The sequence below is a fragment of the Agelaius phoeniceus genome, chromosome 35 (assembly GCF_051311805.1).
Source record: "Agelaius phoeniceus isolate bAgePho1 chromosome 35, bAgePho1.hap1, whole genome shotgun sequence".
In the NCBI taxonomy this organism is placed as follows: domain Eukaryota; kingdom Metazoa; phylum Chordata; class Aves; order Passeriformes; family Icteridae; genus Agelaius; species Agelaius phoeniceus.
The window spans coordinates 181,888-194,255 of NC_135299.1; the positions used below are offsets into that span (position 1 = coordinate 181,888).

At 49.7% G+C, this 12,368-nt stretch overlaps 1 protein-coding gene across 3 annotated transcripts in view; it reads right to left on the reverse strand.

Annotated features, from left to right (window-relative positions):
• Positions 1-612: 612 nt before the first annotated feature.
• The window catches only part of DIP2B (disco interacting protein 2 homolog B), a 60,962-nt gene continuing 49,206 nt past the window's right edge, over positions 613-12,368 (reverse strand). For all 3 annotated transcript variants that reach the window (XM_077192773.1, XM_054649204.2, XM_054649203.2), the window contains 12 exons: positions 11,522-11,643; positions 10,872-10,983; positions 10,324-10,433; positions 9,432-9,562; positions 8,744-8,912; positions 7,675-7,845; positions 7,153-7,214; positions 6,967-7,024; positions 6,374-6,448; positions 5,639-5,816; positions 4,530-4,653; positions 613-4,087 (listed from right to left, as the gene is read on the reverse strand). In XM_077192773.1, coding sequence (XP_077048888.1) covers positions 3,835-4,087; positions 4,530-4,653; positions 5,639-5,816; positions 6,374-6,448; positions 6,967-7,024; positions 7,153-7,214; positions 7,675-7,845; positions 8,744-8,912; positions 9,432-9,562; positions 10,324-10,433; positions 10,872-10,983; positions 11,522-11,643 — 1,565 coding nt within the window. In that variant the 3' untranslated portion in view covers positions 613-3,834. The remainder of the gene's footprint in view (positions 4,088-4,529; positions 4,654-5,638; positions 5,817-6,373; positions 6,449-6,966; positions 7,025-7,152; positions 7,215-7,674; positions 7,846-8,743; positions 8,913-9,431; positions 9,563-10,323; positions 10,434-10,871; positions 10,984-11,521; positions 11,644-12,368) is intronic.

The following is a 12,368-nucleotide window of genomic DNA, read 5'->3' on the forward strand; positions in this document are numbered from 1 at the left end:
GGACAGTTCCTCAGCCATCGCTGGGGAGTACAGGAAATCCAGTGCTCCCTGTAAAGCACCAACTGCAGCCAAGCATCTCTAGGAATTCACAGGAATCTGATTTTCACAGGATCCCGGAATTCCTGTGGTTGAAAAATCCCTCCGAGACATCGAGTCCAAGCTTGTCCCCAGCCCAGAGCTCTGAGTGGCACCTCCAATTCCTGACCCCATGGAAAGGGGGAAATTCCTGCTGTGCCCCCCTGAGGCCATTCCCTCTCCTCTGTCCCTGTTCCCTGCGATGAATCCCGAATCCAAATCCCCCGGCTGTCCCATCCTGTCAGGAGCTGTGCAGAGGCAGAAATCCCCCCTGATCCCCCTTTTCTCCAGCTGAGCCCCTTTCCAGCTCCCTCAGGATTCTCCAGCTCCACTCCCTGCTCCGATCCCCAAAAATTGATTCCCAAAGCTACAGGTCCAGGACACAGCCCAGCCCAGCTCCTTCACACCCCCAGAACTCCAACACTCCTCCATACAACTGACAAAATATAAGGTACTTACAAGTTCTCCCTCTGCCCAGGATCAATTTTAACCCGCGCTTTCTTCCTTAAAAATAAAATTCCTTCATGGAAACAGCGCTGGAAGGACTAAACAAGCAACCAGGCATCAATATTTATTAACACAAGACAAAGGAAACACAATCAATGCGTTAATGGGACACTGTCCAGCCAGGTGTTAAATTTAAAAATGTAACTAATCTAGTTTTAAATAAATAAAACCTTTATACATAATTACAGAATGCCGGAGTCTGGATTGGACAATGAGAAAGAGGTTGACAGAAATAAAAGCAAAAAAAAAAAAAAAAGCATCTAGGGCTAAAATTGATCTGGTTTTTATAACCTTATTTTAGGACAGTTAGTAGGACACAGCTGAATTGATTTAAACCAGAAATGAAGTGCAAATTCTAACAAAACGGGACAAATCTGTCCTGTTCCCACAGCGTTTGCTCAGAGAAGATTCAGAAACAGTGAGACAACACACAATACACTTCAGTCCAGTGGGAAGAACTCCCAGTTTTTCAGTTTCACTGCAGCTAAGTTGGAACCCGAGGGGCAAGAAAAGGGAATAATGAGCCCTGTGCAAGCCCAGCAGCTGCAGCCACACCAGGGGGAGAGGCTGATTCTTGGGAGAAGCACCCAGCCCTGCCCACCTGCCAATGTCAGGAGTGAAAGATCTTGCTTTGCTCCCCAAAAAACACGGAAATACCATCCCCTGCTACAGAGAGAGGAGCGGAATGATCTGTGGAAGGCTCAGTCCTGAGCAGAGCTGGCGGTGGAATTTTGGGGGTTCCAGAGCCCCAGCTCCATCCCTCCTCCTCTCCGGCGCTGTGGGAAATGGATTTACAGAAAACTCTCAAAAGCGCTCAGGGAATTCAGGGAAGCCAAACTGAGCAGCTTCTCCTTGTCCCTGGAATGTCCTCTCATCCCATGGGCACTGTCCTGCAGTTCCCCAGCACACAGAAATGGAGCGTGCTGGAAGATCTGGAGCACATGGGGAACTTGCAAGATAAAACCTCAAACCACAGGAAGCTATCAGTACCTATCCACACCAAAAAATAAGGGAAAAAATAAAAATAAAAAAAGATCAATCCAGTCACAAATCAAAAATGCCATTTCAGGAATTTCACCTGCCACGTTTGATGGAATTAATACACACGTTGTTTTATTTGTGAAAAATCACGAATAAAAATAAAAGACAATCCTGGGATTGGACTTAAAATCTACTTCAGCGGACAAAAAATGTTTGTTGAAACAATTTATCTAAAGCCTTGAGTAAAGAAAAAGGTTCAAGACCACCAGTTTTTCCTGGAAAGGTCACACTGGAGTGAAGCTGCTTGGCCAAACCTGGGCTATGCAGGAAACACAAAAATGGTGACAAAGAACATGGAATAACAGGAATTTTCTGGCTGAAAGGGGAGAACACCCTTTATGCACTTTACACCCAAAATAAGCTGCAGGACCAAGTGTTTTAGTCTTTGACCTGCCACTGTCCCCACTTTGTGTTCAATTTGTTAAAACTAAATATATTGTAGATTTTGTGCATATTCTGCAGGTGGAAAACACAGACAAGGTTCCAAAATGTGCCCCTGAAACCAAAGTGTTTGCAAAGAACCTTAAGTCCAGACCTGCCACAGAACTTCCAGTTCCTATTTCCCCACCAAATATTTTTCAAAAATATCATTTGAAGCTTCTGAGTTTTAAAGCTCCTGTTTTCAGTGAGGAGCCACCAGGATGCAGCAGGAGCTTTTCAAGGACACAGCTGGGGTTTGCTTGTGGATCCACTGGACTCTGTTCCAGTAACTGCCACAGGATCTTCCAAGTCCACACCACAAACCTTTTAAAAACTGCCTAAAAACTTTTTTTGTGAGGTAATCTGGAACATTTGAAAAGTTTATTTACACTGTATACCACATCTGACTCAAAAAACCCTGTTGCAGGATCTGGTAGCAGCTCCTGAAGCTTCCAAAATCATATATTAGCACCCAGAGAAGTGTAATTGCTGTTAAAAGATGAAGAACTTTTAAAAAAAAAAGAGATAATTTTGAGTCAAAGCTCAACCACCAGCTCTCTCCCAGCCCTGCTTCCCAGCAGGAAGAGCTTGTACCTGCTGCTTTCAGGTTTCTCTTTCTTCCATTCCCTAATGCTGGAGCTGACACAGGAGATGTGGAAGGCTGGGACAGCAATTTTCACAATGTTATTTAACAAGGTGTTTGCCAGAATTGCTGGATCCTCCAGTAAAATTGTGTCTGACTTAAACCTGGAATTCTCCCATTCTTTCGGGAATGCTTTGAGGAAAGCGTTTTTTGTTTGCTCCCAGTTTCCACTACAGCCTGCTCACAGCAGCTCTGCTCTGCCTGCAGGGAGCTGAAGGAATCCCAGAGGAATGGCACAAGCAGGGATTCACCTGTGTGTCAGCCTGAGGAATGGTTTCCATTTCCACACCTGGTGCCCCAGGATGAGGCAGAGGCTGCCCCTCAGTTCCTTCCCTGCACTGCCATTTCTCCCCAGTTCCATGCTGAATTCAGCCTCCTGGAGAAAGATGTGCCTTAAAACCAAAGGGTTCTGCACACTTCTGGCCAGAATAAAGATGCAAATGAAATCAGAAACCTGGGGAAGGTGGGAGCATCTCACATTGTGCCTAAGCCAATGCCATGATGCTGAGGACCACAAAAGTCACCTGTCCTTAAAAACATCAACCTTCAGCTGCCCTCACTAGCCAAGTTAATTTTCTATCTAAGTGAATTATGTATAATAATATTTACATATTTAAAATATAGGCAAAATTCTTTTTAAATTCCAGAAATCTCTATATGAATAAGTAACTCTGATTCTGTAAGTTATTGATTTGGTCATGGCACAATTGTCAATAAGTTGTGTGATCCCGTGGGAAGAACAGCTCCAGATGCAAAGGAGATCATGGAGTAGGGAACTGCAGAACTCTGATGACCCTTTTCTTAATAGTTTATTATCTTAACTAAATAAACCCACCCCTTATAGAATCCTAACCCGGGATTAGATAAAAATACAAATATGTACAACGGGTGAAAAAGTAACACTACTGTAAAGGCCTTGGGGATTTCGTAGCTCACCCACTTTCCCCCTTTGCAGTTCTCTAAAGCTCATGGTTCAGTAAACTGTTACAAACGTTTGCTGTTGCTTCTCCCACTTCCTTCACCCCAGCAGGACTGAAACCCCCAGACGGGAGGGAGGGAATGTGGCAGCAACCTCAAACTTTAGCTCAAGTATTAGTAATTTTCACCAGCTTCACTTCCATAAGCGCCCTGACCACTCTGTGCTCCCATCACATGTTGTAGGCCACGTAAATGGGGTCCAGCTGATCTGCCAGGAAACTGTCCCGGAGGTGCATCCGTTGCTTCTCGCCTCGGGAATTGATGGGGATGACTCCAGGATCCACCACCACCACCACCCCCACAATCAGGTAATGCTCCTCCAGCACCACGTTGGTAACCAGAGGCACCAAATCCAGAGCCTCCTGCTCACAGCCACACAGCTCCACCACCACCACCAGCAGGTTGGTCCAGGTGAACACAGCACTGAAATGACAGAGGAAAAACAACACAAAACCAAGTTGTTGCCACAAAGATCCAAAGTTTTCAGTTCTTTATCCTTAGGTGGATATCACCCGCTTTGGGCTACATTTCCAGCCTAACTGCAACATGACTTGGTCCTGATGTGACAAAAATCAGACCTATCTCAGCACTAACTGTATGAGACAGGAACCCAACGCTGCTGCCACTGACTCAGAAATGGCTCTTTACACCCCAGAGAAGGAAACCATCATTTCTGTGTTGAACTAAGAAAACACTGAGTCTGCTCTCATCTGCAGATGGGAAATCAGGTGTATGACCTGCTGGTGGCAGCACAAAAACCCCTGAATTTCCCTACTTTTTTTTTTCAGCTAAAACCCTGCATCTTTGCCTAAACTGCTGCATTTCAGCTGGGCTGGGATGGCTCCCCGGCTCAGGGGTGTTTTACCATTCAGCAATGCTCCTGTGGGTTCGGGACACCGAGGTCTCGATGTCGATGGGGTGGTAGCGCAGCCCCCGCAGCTCCAGGGTCTCATCCAGGGCTCCCACAACGTACAGGGCATCGTGGCGCTCTGGGGACACGGGACAGGAGGGGAATAAATGGGATTTTGTAAAGAAAAATTGTCTCTTGTATAAGCTAAAGAATCCCAGAATGGTTTGCATTGGAAGGGACCTTAAAGCCCATCCAGTCCCACACCTTCCACTGTCCCAGGCTGCTCCAATTTCTGCTTTCCATCAGAAATGCCCAGGCTGCCTGTGCCCCTGCCAGCTGTGCCCTCCCATGGGATGCCCAGGCTGCCCATGTCCCTGCCAGCTGTGCCCTCCTATAGAAATGCCCAGGCTGCCCCAGCCCCAGCCCCACCTCCGCTGGCTGCCGTGAGCTCGGTGCGCCGCACGAAGCCCAGGTACCCCGTGTCCCTGCCAGCTGTGCCCTCCTATAGAAATGCCCAGGCTGTCCCTGGCCATGCCAGCTGTGCCCTCCCATAGAAATCCCCAGGTACCCTGTGTCCCTGCCAGCTGTGCCCTCCCATAGAAATGCCCAGGTACCCTGTGCCCCTGCCAGCTGTGCCCTCCCATAGAAATCCCCAGGCTGTCCCAGCCCCAGCCCCACCTCCGCTGGCTGCCGTGAGCTCGGTGCGCCGCACGAAGCCCAGGTACCCCGTGTCCCTGCCAGCTGTGCCCTCCTATAGAAATGCCCAGGTACCCCGTGTCCCTGCCAGCTGTGCCCTCCCATGGGATGCCCAGGTACCCCGTGTCCCTGCCAGCTGTGCCCTCCCATAGAAATGCCCAGGCTGTCCCAGCCCCAGCCCCAGCCCCAGCCCCACCTCCGCTGGCCGCCGTGAGCTCGGTGCGCCGCACGAAGCCCAGGTACCCCGTGTCCATGCCAGTTGTGCCCTCCCATGGGATGCCCAGGCTGTCCCTGCCCCAGCCCCACCTCCGCTGGCCGCTGTGAGCTCGGTGCGCCGCACGAAGCCCAGGTACCCTGTACCCCTGCCAGCTGTGCCCTCCCATGGGATGCCCAGGCTGTCCCTGCCCATGCCCCAGCCCCAGCCCCACCTCCGCTGGCCGCCGTGAGCTCGGTGCGCCGCACGAAGCCCAGGTACCCCGTGCGCGCCCAGAGCGTCTGCGCGGCGTCGCCGAAGCTCAGGCGGGTGTTGAAGTGGTCGGCCTGCAGGGTCTCGTTGTCGTAGATGGTGTAGTAGCCGCTGGCCGTGTGGGGGCTGTTCACCCAGATCTGTGCAGGGCAGGGAGGGGGGAAAGGGTCAGATCCCCCCAGGAATGCCCACACGGAGCATCTGCCCAGTGGAGGGGGTAAAGGAACCGCAACAAGAAGGTTCTGGTTTTATCTGCGGTTTTTCAGATCAGAAAAATTCAGCTTGAACTTCCAAATAACCTGCAGAACCTTAAAAATGCACCTTGAGATGTAGTCTGGCAGTAACTGTAACTGAGGGTTCACTGAGTAAATAAATTGTGGATTTTTAACACGTCAAGTCCAAAACTGGGTAATAATCCATCAACACAGATCAATATACTGGTGTGTAACCAAAGAAAGGAAAGCCAAATGTAAATTATACTATTTGGAAGCCCATTTGCAAGATTTAGAGTGGAACAAGCTTCTTTTCAAGTGGGTTTTCTTTAAACCTGACAGTGAAACAATACCCAAATTCTGAACGCTACAGCAAGAATTCATCTTTTACAAAGGCCTGTATCACAGGTCTAAAGTGTCCCCAAGCAGAGAAAAGCCCAAGGAGCAGCAGGAAAAGGTCCCCAAGGAGCAAAACCTGCACTTACCTCCCCAAGGTGAGAATCTCCCAGAGGCCCTTTGGTCTCTGGATTGACAATGACCACTTTGACCCCAGGCAGAATCTGAAGAGCACAAGAAGGAAATGTGCAATTCTTGTTGGATTATCTTCAGCATAATAAAACACACAGGCTGTTCAATCAAGGTAAGATTGCACCCGTGGACATCACAAACAGGGATAAAACAGGCAGGACAGGTACAGCAAGGCAAGATCAGGGTAAGGATGTATCCCATGGCTCCAAGGTCACACAGGTAAGATATTCTGACCTTGATTTTGAATAATTCAGCTAAAATCTACAGGAAAACCTCTTTCTGTTAAGCTATGAGGGAGTAAGAGCTACAGTAAATCCCAACTACAGCCTGATTTCAAGAATACCAGAACCCACACTCCTGATATGGTTAATTTACTGCAAAATAGACCAATTCTCCCAACAGCTCCAGCAAAACACACTTCTAAATCAATGGGTAATTCCTTATAATCAAATCCAAGGGGACAATGTAACCAAGTGCCACCCCCTCCCATGGCACAGGACTGTCCTTCCCAGCTACAAAGGCAGTGGGAGGTGGGGACACACGGATTTACCTTCCCAGACTCAGAGAGCAGCAGGCTCTGTGGAGCTCCTCGTTCCACCAGACGGACTCTGAAGTTCAAGAAAAAAACATTGTCAGGGGAGAAAACAGAGCTGAAGTGTCTGGAGTGGTGTGAAAACTCAGCACCACTGCAGGGTTTTATACAGTTCATAAATTGGTTTAAGTGAACTTACAGTACCTGTCATGTCTCAAGGATTTCAGGTCTACATACACCGTGGTGGGGTCTGGCCCTGATGTTCCCTGAGGAGTTAATATTTAAAAACATTGATGTATTTAGATCAATCAGGGGAACTTCTGCCTGAGCCCAGAAACATTTCCAGAGGTTTCTTGCAGCAGAATTCCTACTGATATTCCCCCCACCTCTGCAGCTGCACCCTTGAGTAAGCTGGTGACTTTCTGGAACACCTGTGTGGGGAAGGAGCCTTGGGGAGGGGGGAGACACCACAGCCCTCTCAGCCTGGACCAACCAGGCACTGTTTATGTGGGAATAAACAGCTCAGATTCATGTTTCACTTGTTTTGAGCATCTGTGATACGATTTGGCAGCTGAAAATGAGAGAAGCTGCTGAAATCTTGTGCCAGCTGTTCTCTCCAGGGCAGATGTTGGGCTTCAGAAATGTGCACAGATGGGGAGTGTGGAACACAACCCACACTCCTGGCACCTGGTGCCAGTGACAACCAGGGGCCCTGGGAAGCCTCACCTGTAAACAGATGGCCACATTGACCCGTGAGCCAAAGGTGGTGCTGACAGCCCGGGACGAGAGCCCGATGTCCTTGAAGAGCTTGGAGAAGGAATGAGTGAGGGACACGCGCGGCCGCTCCTCCGCCACCACCACGCAGGTCCGGACACAGGACAGGTTAATGCCTCGGGCCTGCACACAAACACCAGGCAAAGGCTGCAGCTGCTCACCTGGCCCCTCTCAACAGGTTATCTTTGCTTCTTATTCCATGAAATCACCCAGGAAATGCAGGACAAACTCAGTCCCTGTGTTCCGAGCTACTCTCCCTCTCTCTGATTCTGTTTGCAATTATAGATCGTGCCTGACCAGAGCCTGGAAATGCAGCCAGAGCAAGACATGGACTGACAGTGCTCCCTCCTCTGCCCCAGCCCTCAGCACAGCTGCTCAGCTGAGATTACACCTCTGAGTCACTGCTTATACAGATGGAAACCAAACCCAAGCAGAATAAAGTCATCCACTGGGATTGCATGGACTCTTCAACAACACTGGCACCTGAATCCATTATTACTTCTATGGTGAATGCTCTGACCAGCAGCAGGCAGGAGCTCCTGTGTGCTGCTCACCTGGTGACACAGCCCAGGCACCTGCAGAGCTCTGTGCCAGCCAGAGAACAAGGCTGAGCCTTGATCTCACAGAGCCACAATCCAGGAAATCCCAGGGAAAAAACCACCTCAGGCATGGCATGGAGCTATTTTTTCCCTTCTCTCATCTCCAAGGAGAACACACCTCCATTGAGCAGCTCTCCTGACATGTGCTTTCCATCATGTGCTGGTGTGAGCCTCCACTGCAGACTGTTACATAAGGAATCTGCTGCAGAGCAGCGCTGGGATGGATCCTCCCTGCTCAGGGCTGCCCTGGCATTCCCTGACAGGTGCTCCCTGCACTGCCACAGCCCCTGCTCCTCCCCAGTCCTCTCCTCTCCCAGGGAGATTTGTGCAACAGGAAAATCTGTGTTTAACAATTATATCACTTTGCTTTACTCCCAGTTTCCTTAATTTACGTGACGTAACACTCAGGAAATGTTTCTTACCTTTAACATTTCAACTTGGTTTCCAAGTCCCTTTGTACACAGTTCCATGACTGAATAGGAACAGAAAGTGTCCCTTATTTTATACTGGCTGACAGTAGATAACCAGAGAAAAAGATTGGATTCCAGCTCCATAGGAGGAATTAAAATGGATTGATGTCCAGAATACACACTGTGAAGAACATTAGGGAGAAAACATTTTAGTGAAGCTTGTAGCTGTCTTTAAATTAATATTTACTGCATCCGCACATTTTACATTCCTGCTAGTCCAAAGGCAGGTTGTGGGACTGCAGCTGAGGCAAACTGGAGCAGCAACATTTTAAAAATGCAACTTACTGTACAAGAATAACAATTTATCCACACACAAACACACACTGACAGTGAAGGAAGAGAACTGGCTCAACCCCACAGAGAACAAAACCTCCCTTATTGCAACATGTAATCAAGGAAGAAAGGGAAGAGAAACATTCTGAAGCCAGGAATATTTGGCAGCACAAACACACATAATCAAGATGGGATAACATCTTGCTAATCTGCAGCAAAAGGGAACATGTTGTTGTCAGCTCCAAGACAAATTCCCCCCTTACTGTAAATTAAGCCATTCTGTAATGTCAACACGTCTGTAATTTCACCCATTTCCCACTTCCAACCATCCAAGAGTTAATTTGCCCCTGTCCCCAGGAAGTCCTACCTGCAAAGGCACCAGAGCACAAATCCCAGCCCGCAGTAGGGGTCCAGACAAATGGCAATCTGCCGCGAGGAGTAGAGCTCACACTGGAGCTTGATGGCCCTGCACAGGCCACTGACTGCAGCGTGGGACATCTGCAACACAGGGGGACACTGCTGGGGCCAGGACAGCAGCCAGGGTCCCCCAGAGACAGCAAAGGCAGCTTATGGAGAGCTGTGGGCAGGCAAGGCCATGGTTTGGTTCCTGAGCTCCCACAGCAGAGACTGCAGAGCCCTGGCACCAACAGTGACACCAACAGTGACACCAACAGTGACACCAACAGTGACACCAACAGCTAAACTTGAAGCTGCAGCTGTTTGAGTTCCACCTCAACATGAGCCAGAACTTTCCATGGAGGTGGCAGCACAGGAACAGCTGCCCAGGGTGGGTTTGGAATCTTCCTCTCTGCAGACATTCCAAACCCACCTGGGCCTGTTCCTGTGCCACCTGCTCTGCCTGACCCTGCCCTGGATGAGGGAACCTCCAGAGGTCCCTCCCAACCCTGACTGTCCTGTGATTCCAACTCCAAACCCACATGAGCCCTAACAACAGTCTAAGACTTTCCTTTTCAGTATCTTATCCTCTTTTTTTCTGACTGCATCCCTCTGCTGCTCTTGGTGGAGCTCAGAGCTCTGCTGCTCTCCCCAGGGGGAAGCAGCAGCAGAATTCCTGGCTCCACTGTGCAGACCTGTTGCCCTCCTCAGCAGAGCTCAGTGAACTGAAGCCCACAGCTTTGTTAGAAGAAAATCAGGGTCTTTGTTTAAGCTACAGCTTGGAGGTGGAGGTCAAGGGGACGTGGCTCAGAGGGGCAGGCAATACAAGACACAAATGCCCATCCCCTAACCCGTCACTATACCTTTACTCCTGTGAGCATGCCTGTTGTGGAAACACTAAAATCTAGATATGCCAACATTTCAGGTGTAGGTGGCTTATAGATCTGGGCCAGCCTCTTCCTGGGCAAGTCATCTGTGCAAGAGAGAAAGAAATGGGTTAATTTGGGTTACTTGACTGGTATTTGAAAGGAGGACACCAATTCAAAACACCAGAGATGAAAGATAAAGCCTTCCATTAAATCTCTTTCCAGAAAAGACAGGCTAGTGTATGGCAAAACTCTTGCCAAAGCTCCCACATAGAAAATTATTTATTCTCAGGAAAAGGGAGAAAATACCAATTTGTCCTTGTCTTAAGCAGACTAAAGCTGTCTCCAGAAATCACTGTAATCATTTCCCATGCACAGCTCAATACAGAAGAGTTCTCAGTGAACAAGGGCACATTTTGGATGGCTTTTATGCATATTCAAACAAATTTTCAAGAGCCACTCAATGAAATGTGGGACAGTCCCTTTGGAAGTCACCAGCCACCCCTCCACAGGACTTCAAGGAGCCTCTTGGCCAGGGAGCTCACCCGTGTCAATGATGGTTGGCCAGGTTTTCACATCCACAGCACCAGCTGCCTCTCTGGACTTGAGCAGCCTCATCAGGGTCTGGGTTGTGAGGATGCAGGCGGCTTTGCTGACCTGCAAAGGGGAACACTCACTGAAACAAAGAGGCAGGAGCACGTCCCAGCAGCACTGCCTCTGCAAGAGCTGATGTGTAGGGACTATTTTATCATCTACAGCCAGTTTCTTTCAGCAGACCTGAATTCTTTTCTCTGCCTTTTGCACACTCTGCTCTGCTTCTCCTTCACCAAACCCCCAGTGCAGCCCAGCCTGCACAGACCCTGGCAGAACCTCTAGAGCAGCTGAGAAGGTGTAACAGCAAGATCCAGCTTTCTTCCCCATGCTGTCCCCTGGTTACTGGGCTTGGGAAGTGACTTAACTGCAGGATGTGGACTTCCCCAGCATTAAGGAGTGTCAAGGTGAAATTCTGGGTGGCAACACCACGTTGGTGTTCTCAGAAAGCACCTGCACTCTGTGTGTGAGGAGGGGGTTCTCTCTCTGACATTTTATGAAGGAGAACACTGTCCCTCAGCTCCAAGACGTGCCTCAATCCCTCTGACACAGCCACCACGAGCTCTGTTGACTGTGTCACCCCTGGAGCCCAGGCTGCACTCACCTCCACGATCATCCTCACTGTGGGCAGCGTTGCCACCAGGCTCTGTGCGTGCGGTGGGCGCACGGTGACGGGGACACAGCCCGAGTACAGGCAGCCATAGAAGGCCGTGATGAGCTCGATGCCTGCAGGGACAGCACAGGGGACACTGGGGAGGGGCCCCTGCAATAACCTCTCTTTGGGGTTATCATAAAGCAGAGCAATGGGGCTCAGGGGCTCAGTCCCTGGGTAGGGACCGGGTGCCCGAAGCTGGCTCGCTCATGCCAAGGCCTCAGGGCTACCATCTTGCAAGCATGGTGATTATCAGCTCTATAGTGATTGCAAGCTCTCAGGATTTCAGCTCTGCTTGCTAGGTAGTGGAGCCCTGGGCTGGAGGCTGCAGCAGACGGAGAGAGAGGAGAAGGAGAAGGCGCAGGCTGTTCCACAGAGATGGCTTTATTTGGGGGGGTCTGTGAAGGGTCTCTGCTCTTCTTCTTTCTCCCCTAATGGGGTACAGTATGCTTCTTTTATAGGGTTGGAAAGGATCCAAGCTTGACCAATGGGTAAGGGGTTAACATGACATTGCCTTATAGGGTTACAGAGATAGGTTAAGGGCGGAGGACAGGAAAACAGGAATTTTCTTTTGCTGTTTCAGCATTCCTATTGTTCATATCCTCCATGGTGCTTTTCCTAAATCCATGGGGTTTACTACACCCCTGGGCACAGCAGGGCACTGCTGCTCCTCCCACAGCACACGTGGGCAACATCAGCAGCCCAGCAGCAAGGGCAGCACAAGGAAGCTGAGAAAGCTTGGGATAGGGAATGGGGACAATGAAGGAACCACATAGGAAAGCATCTCCATCATAGAGGA